Consider the following 21,150-nt stretch of genomic DNA (forward strand, 5'->3'; position numbering starts at 1 on the left):
TTGAGGCAGCAGCCGTGGCCACCAAGGCACCTCCCATGCCGCACAGCCCAGGAGTACTGCGTGATGGAGGAGCAGGAAGCAGGCATGGCTGGGACCTAGAGTGGGCCTGTCACCAGGCCCATGGGAATAGCTACCACTTCCTAGCATCTCCTTTGGGTCAGGCACTCTGCTAGCTGCTTCACAGAAGTTGAGCCCAGTTTCAAAGCAACATAGGCAGTGTTATCCCTTATCCCCACTTCATAGATGAAGAGACAGAACCAGGACTCAGAGCCAGGTCTTCCCTCTGCAAAGCCTCCCTGCTCCACTGCACACGGCATAACTGGCTGACAGCTGGATAGTATGGGGGGAAGGGGTGGTAAAAAATTTTTTAATTGGAAAACAAATCTACAACTTGGAGTGGATTTGAGGCAAATTGTGCCATAAGCAGATTTTCTTTAAGTGACTAAACGTTTAAAAAGCAAGTAACAATAAAAGAAAATGTTTCTGTTACAGGACCAGCAGAACTAAAAAATAGTGTACGAGTACCTGGATAATACACCCGTTTTGCAATAGTGCAACTTTTAAGTACATATTGTTGACTGTCCATAGTCCACGCAGAGTTAGAGCTCCACACTTCAACAACATGCTGACAGTTCCTAAAGAAAACTACTTAAAAAGGCATAACCAGGTGTTCCCTCATTTGACCAACTCCATCTAAGTTTCGATGTGCAGAAGGGCTTAGATATATCCAGAGTAAGCCACATGCAACATGTTACTTGATCAATTTTCTAAAATAAGGTTTCAGGACAATAACAGTAGGATAAGGGAAGAAAACATGGAGGAATGAAGTCCTAATTACTATACATGCATTATTTTTGACAGTAGGGGGAACCTTTTACAGATAAGTTACAAACAAAGGAAAGGCAAATAAACAATTTTGTACAAGTAATTTAACACATTCTGTACAATATCTCCACTTTACTGTCATCATTTGTACAAACTCTTCATAGTTCACTTGACCATCACCATCAATATCTGCTTCCCTGATCATTTCATCAACCTCTTCATCTGTTAACTTCTCTCCAAGGTTTGTCATCACATGGCGAAGCTCTGCTGCACTAATATAGCCATTGCCATCCTTATCAAACACTCGGAATGCTTCTCGGATTTCTTCTTCCCTGTCTGTGTCTTTCATTTTTCTTGCCATCATTGTCAGAAATTCTGGGAAGTCGATTGTGCCATTACCATCAGCATCCACTTCATTTATCATGTCTTGTAACTCCGCTTCTGTGGGATTCTGCCCAAGAGACCTCATTACAGCTCCCAGTTCCTTTGTTGTTATAGTAGTTCCATCACCATCCTTGTCAAATAGTGAAAAAGCTTCTTCAGTTGGTTGGTCAGCCATGCTGCAGGCGCTACCGATCTCCCCGAGACGCAACTACACAACCACTCAGTTCGCTCACTCCACTCGGACTCTGTATAGTATTTTGATTTGCTGTAGTGGAAGGGAGGGAGCCTTAGGCTGGACACGGGCTTTCCTGACCTGCGGCAATAGAACAGGTCAGAGATTCCTCTCCTAGCCTCCCAGATCCAACGTGAGCAGAAAATTGGACAACTCCTTGTTTCTGATTGGATCTTTCTCATATGGGACTTCTCCAACAACCCCTTAGAGAATTGCTGGGAATAAGACGACAGCCCCTGGGTTCCTAGCAAGATCCCCCACCTTTCTAAGAGGAAGGGGCTGGTTCAAGGCCCACAGAATCTGGGGGTGCTTTGAGTCACCTCCCAACCTCCTGGTTCCTCGCCTTGTATGCACTTTTCTCTGGAGATTTAGGGCCTGTGAAAGTCTGTGCCCCAAGATGACAGTTCCCAGGGAGCCCCCACTCATTTGTCATCATGACCCCTAATTGGATGATTCTTGCAGGAAGTGCTTGGTAGAGATTCACATGTGATGTAATCCAGGGCAGTCCTTTCAGCTTTAGACTGCTGGCTCGCTCCATACTGAGCCTGGGACCCTCACCCATGGGAACATTGTGACCTGAGCGGTCATGGCAGGTGGAGTTCCAGTCCCAGCTCCACCACCCACCAACTGCCAGGGCCTGAGTTCCTTAGTTTGTGAAATGGAGAGATGGGTCATCCCTGGGGACAAAATTAAATAAAGCATGTCGAGTGCTTCGAGCTGTGTTGGCTCATGGAGGGGTGCAGGTGGAGTTTGCCTCACGGGGCCAGGAGCAGTATCCGTTCATCCGGGACCCTGCTGCCTGCATAGGACATGTCCAGGCGGGTGATCACAGGCTCCTGCTAGAGGCGTTCCTCACTCTCCTTCTCCATATCCCTCGTGCATAGCAGGTGCCACTTGACCCCTCTCACTATTGGCTGGTGCAACTTCTCCAAGGGACGATCGCCCCACCCTCACCTGGGGGTGGTTCTGCCCTCAGTGGACACTGTCGATGGCTGGGGCATTTGTGGTTGTCACAGTTGTTTCTGGCATTGAGGGGTGGGGACAGGGATGCATTCAATCCACCATGGTGCCCAGGTGACCCCCCACAGAGAATGGCTGGATCCCAGGGTCAGCAGTGCGATGGTGTAACCCACCTCATAGGTAGCACACCCAGACCACAGCCTCAAAACACTGAGTCATGGCCCGGCTGGTGTGGCTCAGTGGTTGAGTGTCAACCCATGAACCAGGGGATTATGGTTCAATTCCCGATCAGGGCACATGCCCCGGTTGCGGGTTCGATCCCTGGTGGGGAACGAGCAGGAGGTAGCCAGTCAACGATTCTCTCTCATCGTTGATGTTTCTTTTTCTCTCTCCCTCTCCTTCCTTCTCTCTGAAATAAATAAAAATATATTTAAAAAATACTGAGTCATGCAAGATGTGTCATAGGAATGTCTTCTTTTGGCTCTTTAAAGAGCCTTACAAAATATAAAAAACAGTGAGGACCAATTTTTCGAGATATGCAAGATCTTGAAGGCCTTGAAACTTGGCTTCAGGAAGCAGAGTGCTCTGATCCTGGGGGCCTTGGGCCTGCTGTGAACTCATAGGATGTGTGCCAACCTGTATCCAGGCCATACAGGAGGCCCTGTGTACCTACAACACGGCATGTCCCTTCTTGAGGAAGCCTCTAAGGCAGTGATGGCGAACCTATGACACACATGTCAGAGGTGACACGCGAACTCATTTTTTGGTTGATTTTTCTTTGTTAAATGGCATTTAAATATATAAAATAAATATCAAAAATATTAGTCTTTGTTTTACTATGGTTGCAAATATCAAAAAAATTCTATATGTGACACGGCACCAGAGTTAAGTTAGGGTTTTTCAAAATGCTGACACACCGAGCTCAAAAGGTTCGCCATCACTGCTCTAAGATGAGCATGACGTGCTGCATGCTGTATGATTGGTCGTGCCCAGACAGGCTCTCCACCTTATTTTCTCATGTGTGAGGTGGGGAGGCCAGGGGGTGACTTGGTAGAGTTAAAGCTCGCCTCCCTTATTGTTCCTCACATGGGACTCCGCCTCTCACTGACTTCAGCTGGAAGAAGGACTCGCAGGTGTTGGCACAGGATTGACTTCAGTCCCCTTTAGCCCTGCTAACTCCAGGGTTAGCCCACACAAGCACCACTGTCTTACTCAGCAGGTAGCACTCTGTGGTCTGGCCCTATACCAGGTGTCTGGGCACTTATGACATGGGCTGGGTCATTCCCTGTGGGGACCATCCTGGGCACTGTGAGGGGGTTGAGGAGCATCCCTGTCATGTGACCACAGTGTCCCCTGGGGGCAGTCACTCCAGTGAGAACTGCTGGTTTAAACAGGTTAGAGCAACCTGTTTTCCCTAAGTATCTGGTGAGTGGGAACCATGTGTATCCTATAGGAACGGTGAGGTTCGGGTAGCCAGGAGTGGCAGGGACAACCCCCTCAGGAGGGTGCAGCAGGCCACTGGGCAGGTGGTTGAAAACAAGGGCCCTGCTCCATTGCTACCTGTTGACTGGAAAGCATGCACATTCGGATTGCCCGGGAAGACAGCCCCCCGGGTTGTCAAGAATCCCTGACATGTAGCCCTAGCCGTGTGGGGACCTCATTTCTGCCCTTTTAGGTGACTGGGGTTGTGCCCCTTTTCCATAGGAGCAGGTTGAGGCTTGTCTGAGGCAGCGGCAGAAGGTAGGCCTCCTGATTCTTCATTCTGGGGGACCCAGGGAAAAGGAGACCCTCCTCTTTAGGGCTGGTGTGGTGGGTGAGTGAGACCCCTAATGACAGTACCCTGCAGAGGGAACAGTAATAGTAGGAAGCCAAGCAGCCAGGGCTTTGGCCACCTCACCAGACTAGGGACACCAGCCTACAGTTGGCACCCTTCAGGGCAGCAGGGCAGGTACCTCTCCAGGGCCAGAGTTCTCACACTGCCACTGGCCCCATCCTTACCACGCCCCCCTTCCCCAATCACAAGGCCTTACAGATTGTCTGTGCTAAGTGACCACTTGTTAACAGAGAACTCATTACTTTCTCTAACATTCATACGGCAAAGGCAGCACAATGTTCTGGTGCACAGCCAGTGCTGCTCCTACCACTGAGACTCTTCCAGTCGGGCCCTGGACTTACGTAGTTCAACCTCTCCCCTGCTGGCTTATTTCTTGGAATAGCTAACATGTTCCCTTTCACTGATTTCAAGAAGTACCAAATTATGAGCCAGGGGAAGCAAGGCTTCCTCTTTCTCCTGACCCCCATCCTCTAGTTCAGCAGTTCTCAACCTGTGGGTCACGACCCCTTTGGCGGTCGAACGACCCTTTCACAGGGGTCACCTAAGACCATCCTGCATATCAGATATTTACATTACGGTTCATAACAGTAGCCACATCACAGTTACGAAGTAGCAACGAAAATAATTTTATGGTTGGGTCACAACATGAGGAACTGTATTTAAAGGGCCAGAAGGTTGAGAACCACTGCTCTAGTTCCATTCCCCAAGAGCAACCTCTGCTACAAGTTTGTTCTCCAGCCTTCCAGAAATTGCTCATCCCCACAATGCTGTTCTCACAGGCAGCGGGTCCCCAAGACCTTCAGGCCTGCCCTTGTTACTTCAGTGCCTCCTGGTGGGGAAGAAGTCCTGCCCTTAAGGTAGCGCTTGGGTCACTCATGGTCTCTGCTCTCCTAAGCTGTCTGTACAGAACAGCTTTGTACACGAGGTTTTGCACACACACGCCCAGAGTTGCTAAGGGCAAATTCTTAGAAGTAGAAACACTGCATCAAAAAGGATGTGCTTTTTTAGATTTTGCAAGCAGTTGCCAAGCTGCCTTTCTTAAAAGTCGTACTAGTTTCAGCTGTTGCCAGCAGTGCAGGCGAGCAATCCCTATGTATCCGTGGCAAGGGCGTGTCACCTAATCTCAGAATCACTCAGGGCGAGGAAGTGGGAACCGCCTTCTCCAACTGTGAGTGAGGACGAGTACTTTTTCCAGGAACAGTTATTCATGTCCTGTGCCATTTTGGTCTATCTTCAGGGTAGTAGATTTTTTTCTAGTTGTCTTTTTTTAATTGATTTTTAGAGAGAGAGGAGTAAAAGGGAGGACGAGTGAAAAAACATCAATGTGAGAGTGAAACATCATCAGCTGCCTCCTGCAGTCCATCCTGGGAGTTGAGCCCGCAACCCCGGCATGTGCCCTGGACAGGATTTGAACCAGCAAACCTTTTGGTGCATGGGATGACACCCAACCCACTGAGCCACACTGGTCAGGGCCCTAGTTGTCTCTTTTCTTTTTTTTTTTTTTTTTTAATATATTTTATTGATTTTTTACAGAGAAGAAAGGAGAGGGATAGAGAGTTTGAAACATGGATGAGAGAGAAACATAGATCAGCTGCCTCCTGCACACCTCCCACTGGGGATGTGCCCGCAACCAAGGTACATGCCCCTGACCGGAATCGAACCCGGGACCCCTCAGTCCGCAGGCCGACGCTCTATCCACTGAGCCAAACTGGTCAGGGCGCTAGTTGTCTCTTTTTAAAACATGGTGTGTTTGCCTTGCAGACACTTTTCATTTCTCTGGTGATGAATTGACCAGACTTTTCTCTTACAGCTTGGGAGTCTTTGCTCTTCTGTGGTGCAGCAAGCAGCAGTCTTGAAGGAGGGTCCCCAAGCTGAAGTTCGGTGTCCCCTGAGGTCCCAGTCCTTGGGCTGAGGTGGCCTTCAGCTTTCTGGAATGAGCCAATCTGCACACTGACCAAGCTCCAGGCCTTAGTTCCAAGGTCAGGCTGGAGCAGGGTCTCTGGGCTGGTGGGCAGGCCTGGTTGTGTGTTTGTATTTCCCAGGTCACGTGGTTTGGGTGTGCATTTGTGCCTGATTGGACCTGCTAATTATCACTCTCTTGAGATCTTGGTCTGTGCCTGCCGGGACTGACCGACAGACCCTGAATGACGGATGAGTGATTACTCTGACACATGTTTCTGTGGAGGAGAGGCTAAGGGACTGGTTGGCATAAGGAGCCAAAAACAGCCTTGATCGCCTGCCTCCTTAGGCTTTTATTGTAACAACAGCTTGAACTCAAATTAACTATTAGATGCTATCAGCAGGGTAAGCATCCTTGAGGAGACACATGTGTCTGTAGTGTATAAGTAAACACCTGGGGGCTCAGACTTGTTTGGAAAAGTCAAGGCAGTGTGTGTGCCACCTTTGGCAAGGTCCCCCAGAGACCTCTGACCTTTCAGAGAATCCTTACAGACTTTCCAACCAAGTACCATGCTTCCCCACATGTACCCATTTGTCTGTCTACCTCCACCTCCTCATTGAGAAAACCTGATGTGTGTGTGTGTGTGGGGGGGGGGTGCTTCTGAAGGTAGCAGGTCAATTTAGAAACAAGAGCGACATCCCTGCTGGCCAGCAGGAAGGCTCACCCCAGGGGATGTTAACCTGCATTTACCAGGTCAGAGCCTGGGACGAGTTAGTTCTGGAGCCCTTCCACCGTGCTGGCATCCCATGGGTCCCTCTGTGGGTACCTGGTCTTGGAGAGACATCCCAGGCTGGGTGCTGGGATCCAGTGCCCCCTCCACTCCCTCCAACTTGCCTTTACTTTGACAGCTGAATGTTGGAGCCACTTTTAAAATGTGCTTCCTGGTACCAGGTACCACCACCCTAAATTGTTCTTCACCCAGTTCCATGTTTCTGGTTTGCTGCTTCTGATATACTAGTAAGAGAAGCTCAGGAGGGTGGGACCTTGTCTGTCTCCTTGCCTGCTTAACCCTGGTACCTGCCTCAGGCCTCTGGGCAGACAGTCAGCAAATGTCCCTCTTGGTAGAATGAAGACCCACTGCCTCTCCGGCAGACTAAGGGATCTTGGAACTCAGGGGGTTGGGGAGTGGGGTTATGGAGAGAGGGGATGATGGAGACAGGAGGATTGGTTGGCTATCCACAGTGGGCCACATGGGACTGGGCAGAGAAAAGGCCTGTGTTGAGCACAAGCACCTTAGGAACCTTCTCAGCAGCCACCCCCCAGAAGGATCCATGAAGGAAGGCCGCAGCAATTTGAGTCCAGAAGGAATGATCTGCTGATGACAGGAGGGTGTGCCACTCTGGACATTCCTTCTGGACTCAAATTCAAGTCACTGCCTTCTCTGCCCTGCCCTAGTGTGTGTCCTGCAGCTGCTATAACAAGTCACCACAAACTTGGTGGCTTAAAACAACAGAAATGGCCCTAGCTGGTTTGTCTCAGTGAATAGTGTTGGCCCATGGACTGAAGGGTCCCAGGTTTGATTCCTGTCAAGGGCATGTACTTTGGTTGCAGGTTCAATCCCCATCCCTGGTTGAGACTAGTGCAGGAGGCAGCCACTGGATGTGTCTGTCTCACATCAAAGTTTTTCTCTTTGTGTCTCTCCCCTTCCCTTCCATTCTCTCTAAAAAGCAATGGAAAAATATCCTCGAGGGAGGATTAGCAAAAATGAAAATTAAAAAACAAAAAAAGACCCGAAAACCCACAAAATTATCTCATAGTTTGGATAGCAGAAGTCCAACACTAAACTCAGGTGTGGGCAGGGCTGGTCCTTCTCGAGGCTCCAACAGAAAATCATTTCTGGCCTTTTCCAGCTCCTAGAGGCACCATATCCTGGGCTCTCGGCCCCTTCCTCCACCTTCACAGCCAGCAGCACAGCCTCTTTCATCATTCACTCTGACCCTGATGCCTCTCTCTTATAAGGACTCTATGTTGACACTGTGCCCTCTGGGGAGTCTAGGATCATCCCCTATCTCAGGGGCCTTGACTTAATTTTATCTGCAAAATTGCTTTTGCCACATGAGGTAACATGTCCACGGGTCTAGGGACTAGGGCCCTACACATGTGGGCAGTCTGGAACCTCTCTGGCCCTCAGGAGCCACATCTAAATGGTGAGATGCTGCCCACTGTGCGGGCTTCTGTAAGTGGCCATACCAGAGTGTAAGCGGGCAGACAGGGGCAACTGATCTGCTGATGACAGGAGGGTGTGCCACTCTGGATATTCCTTCTGGACTCAAATTCAGCACACCACCAGCTGTATGGCACTTCGCCTCTTAACTTGTCCTGGGAAACCTGTCTTTCACTCTGTCCCTGAGATGACTGCAGCATTCTGGGCTCTGCTTAATTTCTGATGTGCAGAGTGCATCCAAGCTATTGTTGGGGCCTGCTATCCTGACACAGACTAGCCCTGCCGGCCTCAACGTGGTGCCATTGATCTGTGAATGGAGGTGGTCTCCAGGGGAAGTGAATTCATCTGGGCCAAGAGGTTTAGATGACTCCACCCATAGCGTGACCCGTCCCGATATGAGGCCCCTAGGGTTTTTTCCTGGGCAGAGTGAGCTACTGACTTTGTCTGGAATAGTTCACTTTCAGCAACAGTATGTTTGGAAGCCATGGGGAGAGGCAACTGCTAAGCACAGGGACCATCCACCTTATCTCCTGAGAGCTCGCTGGTGGGTGGCAAATGAGGCCCAGGCAGGGCCAGTGGGGGAAGTTAGCCAGCCTCTCTGAGCTTTTTTTTTTCCTTGTCTGCAAAGTGGTGGGTACAGCTGGGTATAGCCAACTGGTCCACATCTGGGAAAGTGCCCACTGACTGTTGGAACTACTAGAATGGAGCCATGGCTACTCCTTTTGTAAACCCCACTCACAGGATGCGCGGTCAAGGTGGACCTAGAGCTCAGTTCGGTTTGCATGCAGCCTGGTGCAGTGGTCGAGATGATTTGGGCCTCCCCTTGGGAAACTGTCCTTTTGAACAGGAGTCTCCACCTGGGACAGACTCTCAGGCAGGCACAGGCATCTCTGTGTCCCAAGTACAGCTGTGCTGCCACAGGAGTGGTCACATGTGGGGAGGGCACATGTGAGTGGGGAGGGGTGTTGCGGGGCAAGGCCTGGGCTTTGGGGAGAATCTGGAGGAGGAAGGGAGGCGCAGGTACATTCTGGGGCAGCCAGTGGGTGGACTGTGAGCTAGGCAGGGCCAGGCTAGGCTGGCAGGAAGTCGGAGGAGGTGGAGGAGGTGGCCCCAGGCCCCAGAGAGGTAAGGAAGGCCTGAAGCCACCATCAGTCCCTTCAGGAGACTGTCCTGTGGCTACAATGGACCAAAATGTGTCTGGGGACCTCTGTTACAGCAAGGGGGGTGGGGGGAGCAGGAAGGATGTAGCCAAGAAGGGATGGTGGCTCCCAGAGGTTTACCCAAGATTGAGGGGTGCTGAGGTGCTGCGGTCCTACTTTTCTCAACAAAGCTGGTCTACTGAGGTGGGGACAGTGGGGCTTGGGCTCCAAGCTAGCACAGGCTCACGGGAGCCCCAGGGGGTGGAGGGAGGGCCATGGGCACACTGGGGGTATTGCTGCCCTTCACTCAGTCTTCACATCCTCATCTGCATGAGGGTGTGAGCACCTAGTTCATGCTGCTGTGTGGGGGGAGCATGAGATAAAACATGCAAGCTCGCTAATGTGGAAGGTGGCGGGAACACACTGTGGGAACCAATGGCTGTGTCCTGCGTTTTGACCAAGCAACTGGCTTCGGGACTGGGCCACATCAAGGCATTCCCGTGTGTGCGGTAACGACATGTGAGGGACAAGTACCTGGCGGGCTAGAGCTGGTGCTTCAGCCACACAGTACGCCTGGTCTCTGTGATGGGCCAGGAATTCATCAGAGAGGTCATTTGGGGATTTGAGAATAGAACGGAGGCAGACCTGCCTAAATATCTCATAGTGTGGGCCTTAGGACTCCAGCCAGAGGAGTAGAGGGACAGTGACTGCCGGGGTTCTGGGGCACAGGGCAGGCCCACAGCAAGAAGCTACCGTCTGCTGACCCCCTTCTGTGCCAGGCTCTGTCCTGGAAACCTGCATTACCCTCCATGCTCTGCAGTGCCTTGAAGGGAGGCAGGACTGGCAAACGTTTTCTTCTGGAAGCAGCCAGAGTACGGCTGTGGGTCTGGTTTGTCCCTGGGCCCCAGTTTGCCATTCCTGCCATAAAGAACAGCCCTTCTTTCTGAGGCTGCCACTCACTTCTGCCCCATCCTGGAACGCCCAAAGCCCTTTCTTCCTCAGATCTGCTCTCCCCTCTGTGGAATATTGTCCTCCAGCCTCCTTTTGCTGGTGATCTCTCACTCCGCTTCCTCAGAGAGGCCGCCCCACATTGGGTGGAGTTCAGTGGGAGCTGGGTAGAAGCTGGAGGCCAATTTCCCTGGGTCACAACCTGGTCTGCCTGGCCCTGGGCTCAAGTGCCTGCATAGGGCCTGGGGCCCAGTCAGCTCTGGCAGACTCCTGGGGAGTGTATTGACCCTCCCTGGTACAGCCCCAACCCATGCCCAGCCCCATGCCTCCTTCTTGGGGCCAGGGGCCAAGGAGCCAGGGAAATGGTTCCTTGCATGGCTCATGGTCTCAGAGGGTCTGAAGTAAGAAGGCAATGAGATGGAGGTCTGAGTTGGAGGAGCGGGGGACTTGGGGTAAGCCCTTGGGGGTCAGGGATAGGGCAGCCTTGCCCTAACCAGGACAAAAGTGAAGGGTCCTGTCAGAAGGTCCCCGAGAGGAAGCAGAGAGGAGTCCTGTTTGTCCAGGTTGTATCTCCCTGTGACTTCCAAGGCCTCTGGGGTGTGGCCACGCCTGAGCTCTGGGCTCCTGGGAGGGAGGACCTGCCATATGGTGGGGCATTCCTGAAAGGGGTTCTGTGGTCACCGGGTGGTGGTGAGGGCTGCTGCCCACTGGTGCTGAGCTGTCCTGCCCTTCCTGCCCCAGGCTGACTGGCTGGCTGAACTTGGTGGCCTGACTTGGCCGGCAGCCGTACCTGCCCTGCCCACCATGGACCAGGACTATGAGCGGCGCCTCCTTCGGCAGATTGTCATCCAGAACGAGAATACAATGCCGTGTGTGAGTAGCCGGGGGTCTCCCCTGCCAGTGCTGGCCTGGCCCGGTGGAGCTGGTGGGGAGATGGGGTGAGGGGTGTGGTTGGCCACAGGGCTTCTGCCCTCAGCAAAAGAGGGAGGTGCTGTGCAGGTGAAAAACACATCCTCCCCCAGAACTCCCTCATGACGCCACCACAGCCACCAGAGCTGCAGTGCACCTCCCCTCCTCCTGCTGGAGGCCCCTTATTTACAGGCCTGTGCCTCCTGGCCTGCAGGGGGCACCAGCTCTTCTCTTGGGCCGTAGTCAGGACTGACTGGGGGATGAGGGAATGTGAGCCACCTTCCATTTTCCCAGCAGGGCAGTCAGTGAAGGGCCCAGCAACACAAAGCTGGGGTTCAGCCCTGGCCCCACAGCCTGTGCAGGAGAGTTGGCCTGGTTGGCCAGGCTGATGTGGGAGGGGGTCCGGGTACTGGGACCCAGGAGCCGATGGGGCAGGGGTGACCGGGCTAAGGGGTCTGGGGAAGATCCTTCTGGTTTTGCCGGCAGTCCTTGGCTTTTAGATCCATCACTTCAGTCTCTGCCTTGTTTTTATGTTCCCTTCTTTTCTGTGTGGGTATCTCTGACTCTAATAAGGATACCAGGCATTCATTTTAGAGCCTAGGACTTCAACGTATGCTTTTGGAGGACACAGTTCAACCCACAGCAGATCGCTTATAGATAAGGGCGTTCGCCAGATAATCAAGTTGGGGTCAGAGGGTTGGCTGGAAGCTGTGCGCCCACCTTCACATCTCGGTTCGGGTGGTTGGGTTATTGTTCTCTGGGAGCAGGTCCGTCCATGTGCAGGACATCGAGGTGGCGGGGCAACAGGTTCTCAGTGCTCAGGGAATAAACTTTCAACTCTCTGGTCCTGTGGTCGCTTAGGAATATAAAGCCACCGTGTAGTGTGCTAATGTCTTGGGCTCTATTGCTCCTTGGCCTCCTTTTGCTTCACAAAGCTGCCAGCAGGTCCAGCATATGAGTTATTTACCCAAATGTTTTACCTCTGCCCTTGGGTTTCCAAGATTGAACCCCTCGGTCAGTGGCTAGAGACCAAAGGCAGCAGGCAGGGTGGGTGGGTCAGGCTGTGGCTCTGAGGCACCCAACCCCACCCCGCCATCCTTTTAGGTCTCAGAGATGCGGCGGACCTTGACACCTACCAACTCCCCCGTGTCCTCCCCCAGCAAGCATGGGGACCGCTTCATCCCCTCAAGAGCGGGCGCCAACTGGAGTGTCAATTTCCACAGGATCAATGTGAGGACAGAGGACCCCCAATGGGAGGGTCAGGCGAGAAGCCTGGGGCGGGGCCACGCCATTCTGGCTCACCCCTCCTTCCTCTTGCTCCTTCCCTCTCCCGCAGGAAAATGAGAAGTCTCCCAGCCAGAACCGGAAAGCCAAGGATGCCACCTCAGACAATGGCAAAGGTCAGGAGTCAGGGCCACAGACACCCTCTTTCTTTCACCCCCTCACCTGGTCCCACCCCAGCCTCTCATTGTGTTTGGTGCCTGCAGATGGCCTGGCCTACTCAGCCCTGCTGAAGAATGAGCTGCTAGGGGCCGGCATTGAGAAGGTGCAGGACCCACAGACGGAGGACCGCAGGCTGCAGCCTTCCACGCCCGAGAAGAAGGGGCTGTTCACGGTGAGCCTGCCAGCCATGCCCACACTGACCGATGCTTCCTGCTGGGGATAGAGGTCCCTCTCCTCCATGACTGATCCAGGCTCAGCCCTCAGCCCTGGCCTCCTGTGCTGTGTGGAGGCTCCTCCAGGAGACCAGTCTCAGCCTCCCTAGGTTCCTCCTCCTCCCCCTACACACCAGCCCTGCTGGGGGCCTTGAACCCCAGAGAGGGTGGGAGAAGGCAGGGCCAGGCCCTTTTAGCCCCGAGGCTTGCCCTGTGGCCCTCCTGGGCATCTGCTGAGACAGAGGTAACTCTGGGGCAGGTGCTCAGGTGCAAGGTGAAGGGACAGTGGCCTCAGCAGAGCCGCCCCAAAGAGCATGTCCAAGTCATCCCGGGTCATGGGGGCCCCTGGCAGTGTTGGAAAGAGCCTGACTTCTAGTCCCTCAGGATGGCTGAGGGGCTGATGGCTGTGAGGGGGCAGGGGCATGCTGGCAGTCACACTGAGCAGGGTCCTGGTTTGCTTTTCTGAGTTTCCGGAACCCAGGACACCCCTAGTTAGAGGTCTTCCTGGTTAGGGCGAGTAGCACCCTCACTCTTCCCCCCAACCACCAGGAGCTCAGGGCACCCAAGCTTTGGGTCTGAGGTTCCTGAGCTCTGGGACCACAGTGTCCACTCAGTGGGTATGTGTCCACGCTCCCTCCAGTATTCCCTCAGTACCAAGCGCTCGAGCCCTGATGACGGAAATGATGTGTCTCCCTACTCCTTGTCGCCAGTCAGTAACAAAAGGTGAGTTCGGGGTCTTTGAGGGCGGGGACAGGGCAGGGTGAGCAGCCGGGCAGTACATGAGAGCTGCATTAGTCTTAGGACCCCTCACTGGGGCACACTGTCAGCCTGAAGGTTTTGGGTCCAGACTGGGGGAGAGGGGAGTCAGGGAGGGCTCTCTGGAGGAGGTGCCAAGCAGAGAGGATGGTGTGGCTGTTGAGTCTTGGGGTGGCCAAACACCCAAGGGCAAAGGGCCTTGTGTCCATGGGGTCACCCACAGTTTGGGGATCATGCAGGCAGAGGGGCAAGGTGAGCGGGAGAAGATATGCCAAGAACTAATGTGAACCAGGGGTAGTAACATTAGCCAAAGAGTAATGATAACCACATGGCTGATTGACAGAAAATCACCGTCTCGGGCTCTCCCCACAGTCAGAAGTTATTGCGATCCCCACGGAAACCCACCCGCAAGATCTCCAAGATCCCCTTCAAGGTTCTGGATGCACCTGAGTTGCAGGACGACTTCTACCTGAACCTGGTGGACTGGTCATCTCTCAATGTGCTCAGTGTGGGGCTGGGCACCTGCGTGTACCTGTGGAGCGCCTGCACCAGCCAGGTGGGTGCTCCAGTGCCCATAAGTGTGTGTGCAGGTGCTTGTGTGTGTGTGTGCCTCAGGGGTGTGGGGTGGCTTCCTCTAGTCATTGCGTCGGGCTGGCCCATGTGAAGGGTAAGTGTGGCTGGGTGCTCCATAGCCTGGGGCAGCACCTGGCCAACCTCTCACATCTGAGGCCCACCCTCCACGTACAGACTGGAACTCGGGAATAGTCAGCAGGTGTGAGTGGAGGCCCTTCTGCTGTGGGCTGTCTCCTGTATTGACCAGTAGTCCTTGCTCTCTACCTGAGTTCTGCCTCTGCCTGTGTCTGCAGAGGAGGGGAGATGGGTGTTCAGGCCTGGCTGAGCCTGGGGATTGCCCCACCCCACCCTCAGCACTAACTCTGAGGTGCTGCTAGGCCCACCATGGGCTCAGACACGCCTGCCAGGGTGGGACGTTTTCAGAGATTAATGCAAGTGGTGATGCCCCCTAGAGAGGGCTGCCACCTGTTGGAAGCACCCCAGGTGTGTGATGCCCTCGTTACCTCCCCAGCACCCTCCCCAGACTTTCCAGTCACTCATCCCTGTGCTGCATGTGTCCCCTTGCAGCCTGCAGTCTCCTGGGCACCCCAGCATCATTATCTCAGGTCCCAGCATTAACACCAGTGCCCATAGGCTGAGGTGTGACTGAATGAATAAACAGATGGATGCATGAACGAATGGACAGGGGGCCTTGAAGGATCAGCGGGCAGCACGTCAGCTCACACCGACCGCTCCCTCCTTCCCCCAGGTGACCCGGCTCTGTGACCTCTCTGTGGAAGGGGACTCGGTGACTTCCGTGGGCTGGTCTGAGCGGGTTAGTATACAGGGTTCATTCCTGGGCTGGGCAGGGGAGGTCTGACTGGGCCTTGCTGGCAAGGGTCCTCGGCAGTGTTTGGGGGCCTGTTCCCAGCCCGGCAGAGACTGTGACAGTGACAGGGCTGCTGGCAGGTCCCCCCACAGACATAGAGTTGAGCGCAGTCCCTTCAGAGCCCCAGCCTTCACCCCAGCCAGGGGCAGGCCAGGCTCAGGCAGGCAGGTTCACACATTGAAGTGCATGGGTCTTACATGTGCGTTGGCTGATTTAACAAACCCATGTGTTGTGTAATCATCTCCCCAGTAAGTTCCAGGACAAGGTGGGTGTCACTTGGTCAGAAGGGACATGCGAGGAGCGGGGAGGGGAGACCCAGGGAGGCTGGGCCTGATGCCTGCTCTCGCCGGGTCCTGTCCTAGGGGAACCTGGTGGCCGTCGGCACGCACAAGGGCTTTGTGCAGATCTGGGACGCAGCTGCGGGGAAGAAGCTCTCCATGCTGGAAGGCCACACGGCACGAGTTGGTGAGGAGCCCAGGGTCCTGGTGGGGTGTCATCCCAGTGGGTGGGAGTGATTCTAGGCACGAGGAAGTGATGATTCCCAGCGCACCCTGTTTCTGAGAGGCCAGGCCTCGGCCTCACCCAGCCTTCTGTCTGGTCTCCAGGAGCGCTGGCCTGGAATGCCGACCAGCTCTCATCTGGGAGCCGGGATCGCATGATCCTGCAAAGGGACATCCGCACCCCGCCCCTGCAGTCGGAGCGGCGGTTGCAGGGCCACCGGCAGGAGGTGTGTGGGCTCAAGTGGTCCACGGACCACCAGCTCCTTGCCTCAGGAGGCAATGACAACAAGGTAGATGCCCTGGGCCCCTCATTGTCCGGGCCTCGGGAATATCCCATCCACTCGGCCAGCCCTCATCCATACAGCAGGGGTGACAAGGGTATGCCCTGAGGGAGGACCATGATGGGTTTGAGCTAAGCCATTCATCCTCCCGTTGAGGGCTTGCCTAGGGGCCACAGCCAATGGAGGGCCTCACAGCTGCTGCCGCCCCCCATCCCCACCCTCCCAGCTGCTGGTCTGGAACCACTCGAGCTTGAGTCCCGTGCAGCAGTACACAGAGCACCTGGCAGCCGTGAAAGCCATAGCCTGGTCCCCACATCAGCATGGGCTGTTGGCATCCGGCGGCGGCACGGCCGACCGCTGCATCCGCTTCTGGAACACGCTCACAGGGCAGCCACTGCAATGCATCGACACAGGCTCCCAGGTGTGCAACCTGGCCTGGTCCAAGCACGCCAATGAGCTGGTGAGTGCCATGGCAGGGCCTCTGTGTGTGCACGGGAAGGTTCTGGAGCAGGAGCCCTGGGCCCCAGCAAGGCCTTCCCTGGGGTCCTAGGGTGAAGCCAGGACCCTGCCACCCAGATCAGTCTGGAAGTACCTGCCCCTAATCTGGGTGCCCGTGCTGCTGACCACCAGCAGAGGCTGGCTGAGCTCTGGGTACAGTGTAGCTCCCTGTCACCTTCGGCATCAACCAGAGTTTGGGGGTAAGGGGCTGGGCAGGTCCCAGGTGTCCTTGCTGTTCAGTGGGTGCATCAGGGGGAGTGGACAGCTTGCATCTGAGCCCTGGGGTCGTGGGAGGGGAGCCCAGGTTCTGACAGTGCCTTCTACATCCCACAGGTTAGCACACATGGCTACTCACAGAACCAGATCCTGGTCTGGAAGTACCCGTCCCTGACCCAGGTGGCCAAGTTGACCGGGCACTCCTACCGAGTTCTGTACCTGGTGAGTCTGCACTGGGCCCCTGGGAAGGCCGGGTGCAGATCCAGCTGGCAACCTCCCCCACCTGGGCCTGTGGGGTGGGGGTGGGTCATCCAGGCCAGCTCCCATGTTCTGCTTTCAAACGTTAATTGTGTCATCACTTTGAATCTACTTTCTTGAACTCCCCAGCTCTGTGAGGAAGGGCAGCTGTGCCCTCCTGAGAATCTCCACACATTAGTTTATCTTTATGATGAAACACAATTAACCCCCCATCCAACTACTTAGAAAATCTCTGAGAACAGTTCATCAGATAACCTATTTGCACCGGCCTGAGGACAGGCCCTCTCCATCCCTCCTCAAGTGTTTTTCTTAATTTCCAGAAGAAGTATTCTGTGCTTAAACTGTCAGATCCTTTGCTCAAGTGCACAGAGTAGATAGGGGCTGGGGCATCCTGTGTTTTTGGCTTTGGTGGGGGCCCAGCCCCCTGCACCTGTCCTCCATCATTGACTCCATTCATGGGACCAACTGCAAGGCCCGAGAACAATGAGGGTCTCTCCTCCTGCAGGCCATGTCCCCTGATGGAGAGGCCATCGTCACTGGTGCTGGAGACGAAACCCTGAGGTTCTGGAATGTCTTTAGCAAAACTCGTTCGACAAAGGTAAAGTGGGTCGGTATCAGCGCCAGGTGCTCCCCCATGCGCATCCCCTCAGCCTATCCTGGGGGCCGTCCCCCACTGCCACCTGAGCAGCCCTGTTCAGACTCTGCTGTCACTTTCCCCTGGGACTGCCTGCATCCCCTCTAGCTGCTCCTGCATTGCTCTGCACCCCCAGCCAGGGTGCCAGGAAACAATGTTGCCTACTCATGCTCCTCCTCTGGCCCGAAGCCTCTGTTCCCGTCCAGCTGCGGGCTCAGCTTTCTCTCCTGTGTGCCCTGCAGGAATCTGTGTCTGTCCTCAACCTCTTCACCAGGATCCGGTAAACCACGGGCCCAGCCATCAGGGCAGAGGAGCACCACCTGTCATCACGTGCATGACCCTCCCTCCTGCACATGTTCCCAGAGGAAGCAGCCGGGGTGGGCGGGGAGCCGGGCCCAGAGAGACTCTGAAGATTCTCATTAAAGCCTGATTGCGAACCCTGTCAGCGGTGTTTGGGCTGGGGATGTGGTTGGGCACCAGCAGGCACGCGGGGTTCCGGCTCCCTTCACACCAGGTGGCCCCAAGGCCCCAGCTTTGACCGTCTACACTCGGATGGGGATGGACGCCTCCCTGGACCCCACCTGCTTCCCTTTGTGTCCATCATCACTTTGTTGAGCTGCATGCTCTTCCCAGAAGCATGGGTTCACCAGTACTGCCACTGCCCACGTCTGCGACGGCAGAAACAGCTGGATGCCAAGCCAGTCAGCCAGGGGAGGGCCCAGCAGCAGGACGGTTCAGGTCAGCCCGTGGATCCACAGGACTCCTGATAGGTCTCTTGCGGCCACCTCTGCTGTCCCTCCGCTGGCAGCTATCCCAGTGACTTTGCTAGGGGCCAGGCATCAGGAGCAGGCCCAGGCAGGCTGTGCACCAGAGGAGGTCATCTGGAGATGGACTTGTTCCAGGAAAACGGAAGTTGGGTCCACTTGTCATCATGAGCTTGCCCTGACCCTGCACTGTCCTTGTCACTGACGGGGACACAGCTGAGCTCTGTCACCAGCGAGACTACGGTTCCTGCGGCTTGCTGGGTGTACAGATCTAGGTGGCCTAAGGGTGCCTCACCCTCCTCCCAGGTTCCTTCCACATCAAGCTATCCCATGTGTCCTGTCCAACCATGCCTATGACCATGGGGAAGCCAGGGAGGAGCGAGAGGAGGGGGCAACCACTGGTCCCCCAGAAGCTCTCCAGGTGTCCTCTATCCTGCCCCCACCCTGTTGTCCTCTGGCCAAGCTGGGTACCACCTCTCTTCCAGACCTGGAGAAATTGGAGGGAGAGAGGTGAGGCCAGAAGGCAGAGCAGGCCTGGGGCGGGGCGGAGGTCACTCTGGCTCTGCTTCTAGGTCCCCCTCATTTAGTGTTCCCCCCGCAGTCGGCCATGTGTGTGCATGTGTATATATGTGTTTGTGACTTTTCTTTGGGATTGTTTTGTGTTTTGTAGATGGGTCCCAGAAATGTTTAAGGCTAATTAGAGAAGGGCATGGCCCACCCAACCTGCCTGGGGGTGACGGAGTCACAGCTTTTAAAGCCTTCATTTCGGAGGGGTGATCAGCTGAACCTGCTTGGATTTGGGACCCTGCCCCATCCCAGCATCTGTGTGCCATAGCCTCAAGCAAGGACCGTGTACATAGATTTGTGTATTTCGATTGGTCATCTTATTTTTGAGTGTTTTTTTAAGAGAAAACAATCCTTCCCTACCACATCCTCACCCTGCGTAGCTGCCGAAGAGCCCAGGACCCGGCTCTGTGTGTAGGACCCGCACCTGGGAATTGAGACAACAGAGAGGAATGTGTGTTCCCCGGCCTACGGGTCTGGGGGCTGCAGAGTGAGCCTTGTGTCTCCTCTAGTGGAGTATCACTGTCATTATACCAGGTATGGGCTCATGCATGGCTGGGGCTGGCTGTCCATCTGGCTGGGGTGGCTGACAGCTGCAGTCTGCACATACCCAGGCCCCAGACCAGCCTGAACGTCACAAACAGGTGATGAGCAGCCTGCCCTGGGTGAGCTGTCTTTGAGGGATGCCTGTGTCTGATTTCATGTTCTAATAGGGATAAGGGTGACATCATTCACACCATCCTTGCAGCTGGGGGGGTGGTAGTGGTCTCCATATGCAGTGAGATGGGGGCAGGGGAGGGAGGGCCTATTGGGGGGCTGCAGGCTGCACAGGAGCTCAGAGCAGGCCCTGCTGCCAGCTCCACCTGACGTGACTGAAGTCAGCAGTGGGGGCATCGCCCACCCAGTGTCTGCACTTGTGCAAAGTTGAAGGGTGGGTGGGGCATGGTCTGTCAGGCACCCTTTGATTATTGAATGTGGCTTTTGGGGGAAAGGGGAAGGGGAGTTAAGGGTGAGGCAGAGGCCAGTGCAGCGGTGAGGCCCTAAGAGCCCAGGGCGGAGACGGGACCTTGCAGCTGCCTGTGACTGCAGAGCCTGCAGGCCTTTTCCTCCCGGGCAGATCCCCGACCTAGGCACTGGGGACAACAAAACAGACCAGATCCCAAGACCTGCCCTCACGGGGCTTCTGTTGGGTGTGAGAGGGAGGTGTGTGCTGTGTGATGGAAGAAGGAGACTTTAGGAAAGGACAGCTTTGAATCCAGGACTTGCTACAAAGCTGATGTTTGAGCAAGGGAGGGTTCGGACAAGAGCAGGAGACCTCTGGGCAGAGGACTTTACAGCCTGTGTAAAGGCCCCGAGAGGAGAGTTCCTGGAGTGTTGGAGAGCCGTGAGGAGGCCCTTGTGGTACAGCAGAGTGAGCAAGTGGAGGGAGGGAGGGAGGAAGTGAGGGCAGGGAGGGGCCTGGGCAGGTCTCGCAGGGCCTCATGGTGAACGTGGAGACATGACCACTGGTGCAGGGGCACAGAGGAGGCTGTGCCAGGCCTGTGATGATGTGACTGGCCCGGACCAGGTGGAGGTGGTGAAAAGAGGGGAGATTGTGGATTTTATTATTTTTTAATTGTGGTAAAATATGCATAACTTAATGTTTACCTTCTTAAACTGAACATTCCGTGGCATTTGGTGTATTTATAATGTGCAAACAGCACCTCTAATTCCAGAACATTTCCATCACCCTCCCAAAAAACCACACCTCCACTCAGTCACCCTCAGCCCCCGGCAACCATGAACCCACTCTCTGTCTCTGGATGGGCCTGTCCTGGACATTTCACATAAATGGAATCACACACTATGGCTTTTGTGTCTGGCTTCTCTCACTGAGCATCCTGTTTTTAAGTTCCCTCCCCATTGCAGTAGCACTTCTTTTCATGGCTGAGTAATACTTCAGCGTGGGCATGGATGGACCACATTGTGTTTAGTTGATGGGCATTTTGGTTGTTTCCACTCCCTGGTTGTTGTGAATCATGCTGCTATGAACATTTGTCCGCAGGTTTTTGCTCTGATGTATTTTGAAACATGAGGACTGGGTGGGGGTGGGGTGAGAAGGGAGGGGTTGGGGACTGGCAGTTCTGGCCTAAGCATCAGAAGCTCTCTTGGGCTCAGAGACCCCCATGTGGAGATGTGGGCAGGGGAGGAGGGGAGCACTGAGGCCCAAGCCACCCAGGTGTGGCCCC

At 54.7% G+C, this 21,150-nt stretch overlaps 1 protein-coding gene and 1 pseudogene across 3 annotated transcripts; one reads left to right on the plus strand and one right to left on the minus strand.

Annotated features, from left to right (window-relative positions):
• Positions 1-359: 359 nt before the first annotated feature.
• LOC106694980 lies at positions 360-1,433 on the minus strand (annotated as a pseudogene).
• Positions 1,434-6,045: 4,612 nt separating this feature from the next.
• FZR1 (fizzy and cell division cycle 20 related 1) lies at positions 6,046-18,541 on the plus strand. Of its 3 annotated transcripts, none has more exons than XM_006105926.3 (14): positions 6,046-6,214; positions 11,188-11,319; positions 12,460-12,585; positions 12,692-12,755; positions 12,843-12,970; positions 13,651-13,733; positions 14,139-14,322; positions 15,088-15,153; positions 15,570-15,672; positions 15,813-15,997; positions 16,215-16,448; positions 16,820-16,924; positions 17,466-17,567; positions 17,837-18,541. In XM_006105926.3, the coding sequence occupies exons 2-14, from the start codon at positions 11,251-11,253 to the stop codon at positions 17,876-17,878; spliced, it is 1,491 nt and encodes a 496-aa protein (XP_006105988.1). In that variant the 5' UTR covers positions 6,046-6,214; positions 11,188-11,250; the 3' UTR covers positions 17,879-18,541. The 3 variants fall into 3 exon arrangements, with proteins under 3 accessions (XP_006105988.1, XP_023602592.1, XP_006105989.1); XM_006105927.3 differs by having other exon boundaries at positions 6,049-6,214; positions 17,466-17,558; XM_023746824.1 differs by lacking the exon at positions 17,466-17,567.
• The last annotated feature ends 2,609 nt before the right edge of the window (positions 18,542-21,150 follow it).

This window comes from Myotis lucifugus, unplaced genomic scaffold, assembly GCF_000147115.1.
Source record: "Myotis lucifugus unplaced genomic scaffold, Myoluc2.0 scaffold_737, whole genome shotgun sequence".
NCBI classification, from domain to species: Eukaryota; Metazoa; Chordata; class Mammalia; order Chiroptera; family Vespertilionidae; genus Myotis; species Myotis lucifugus.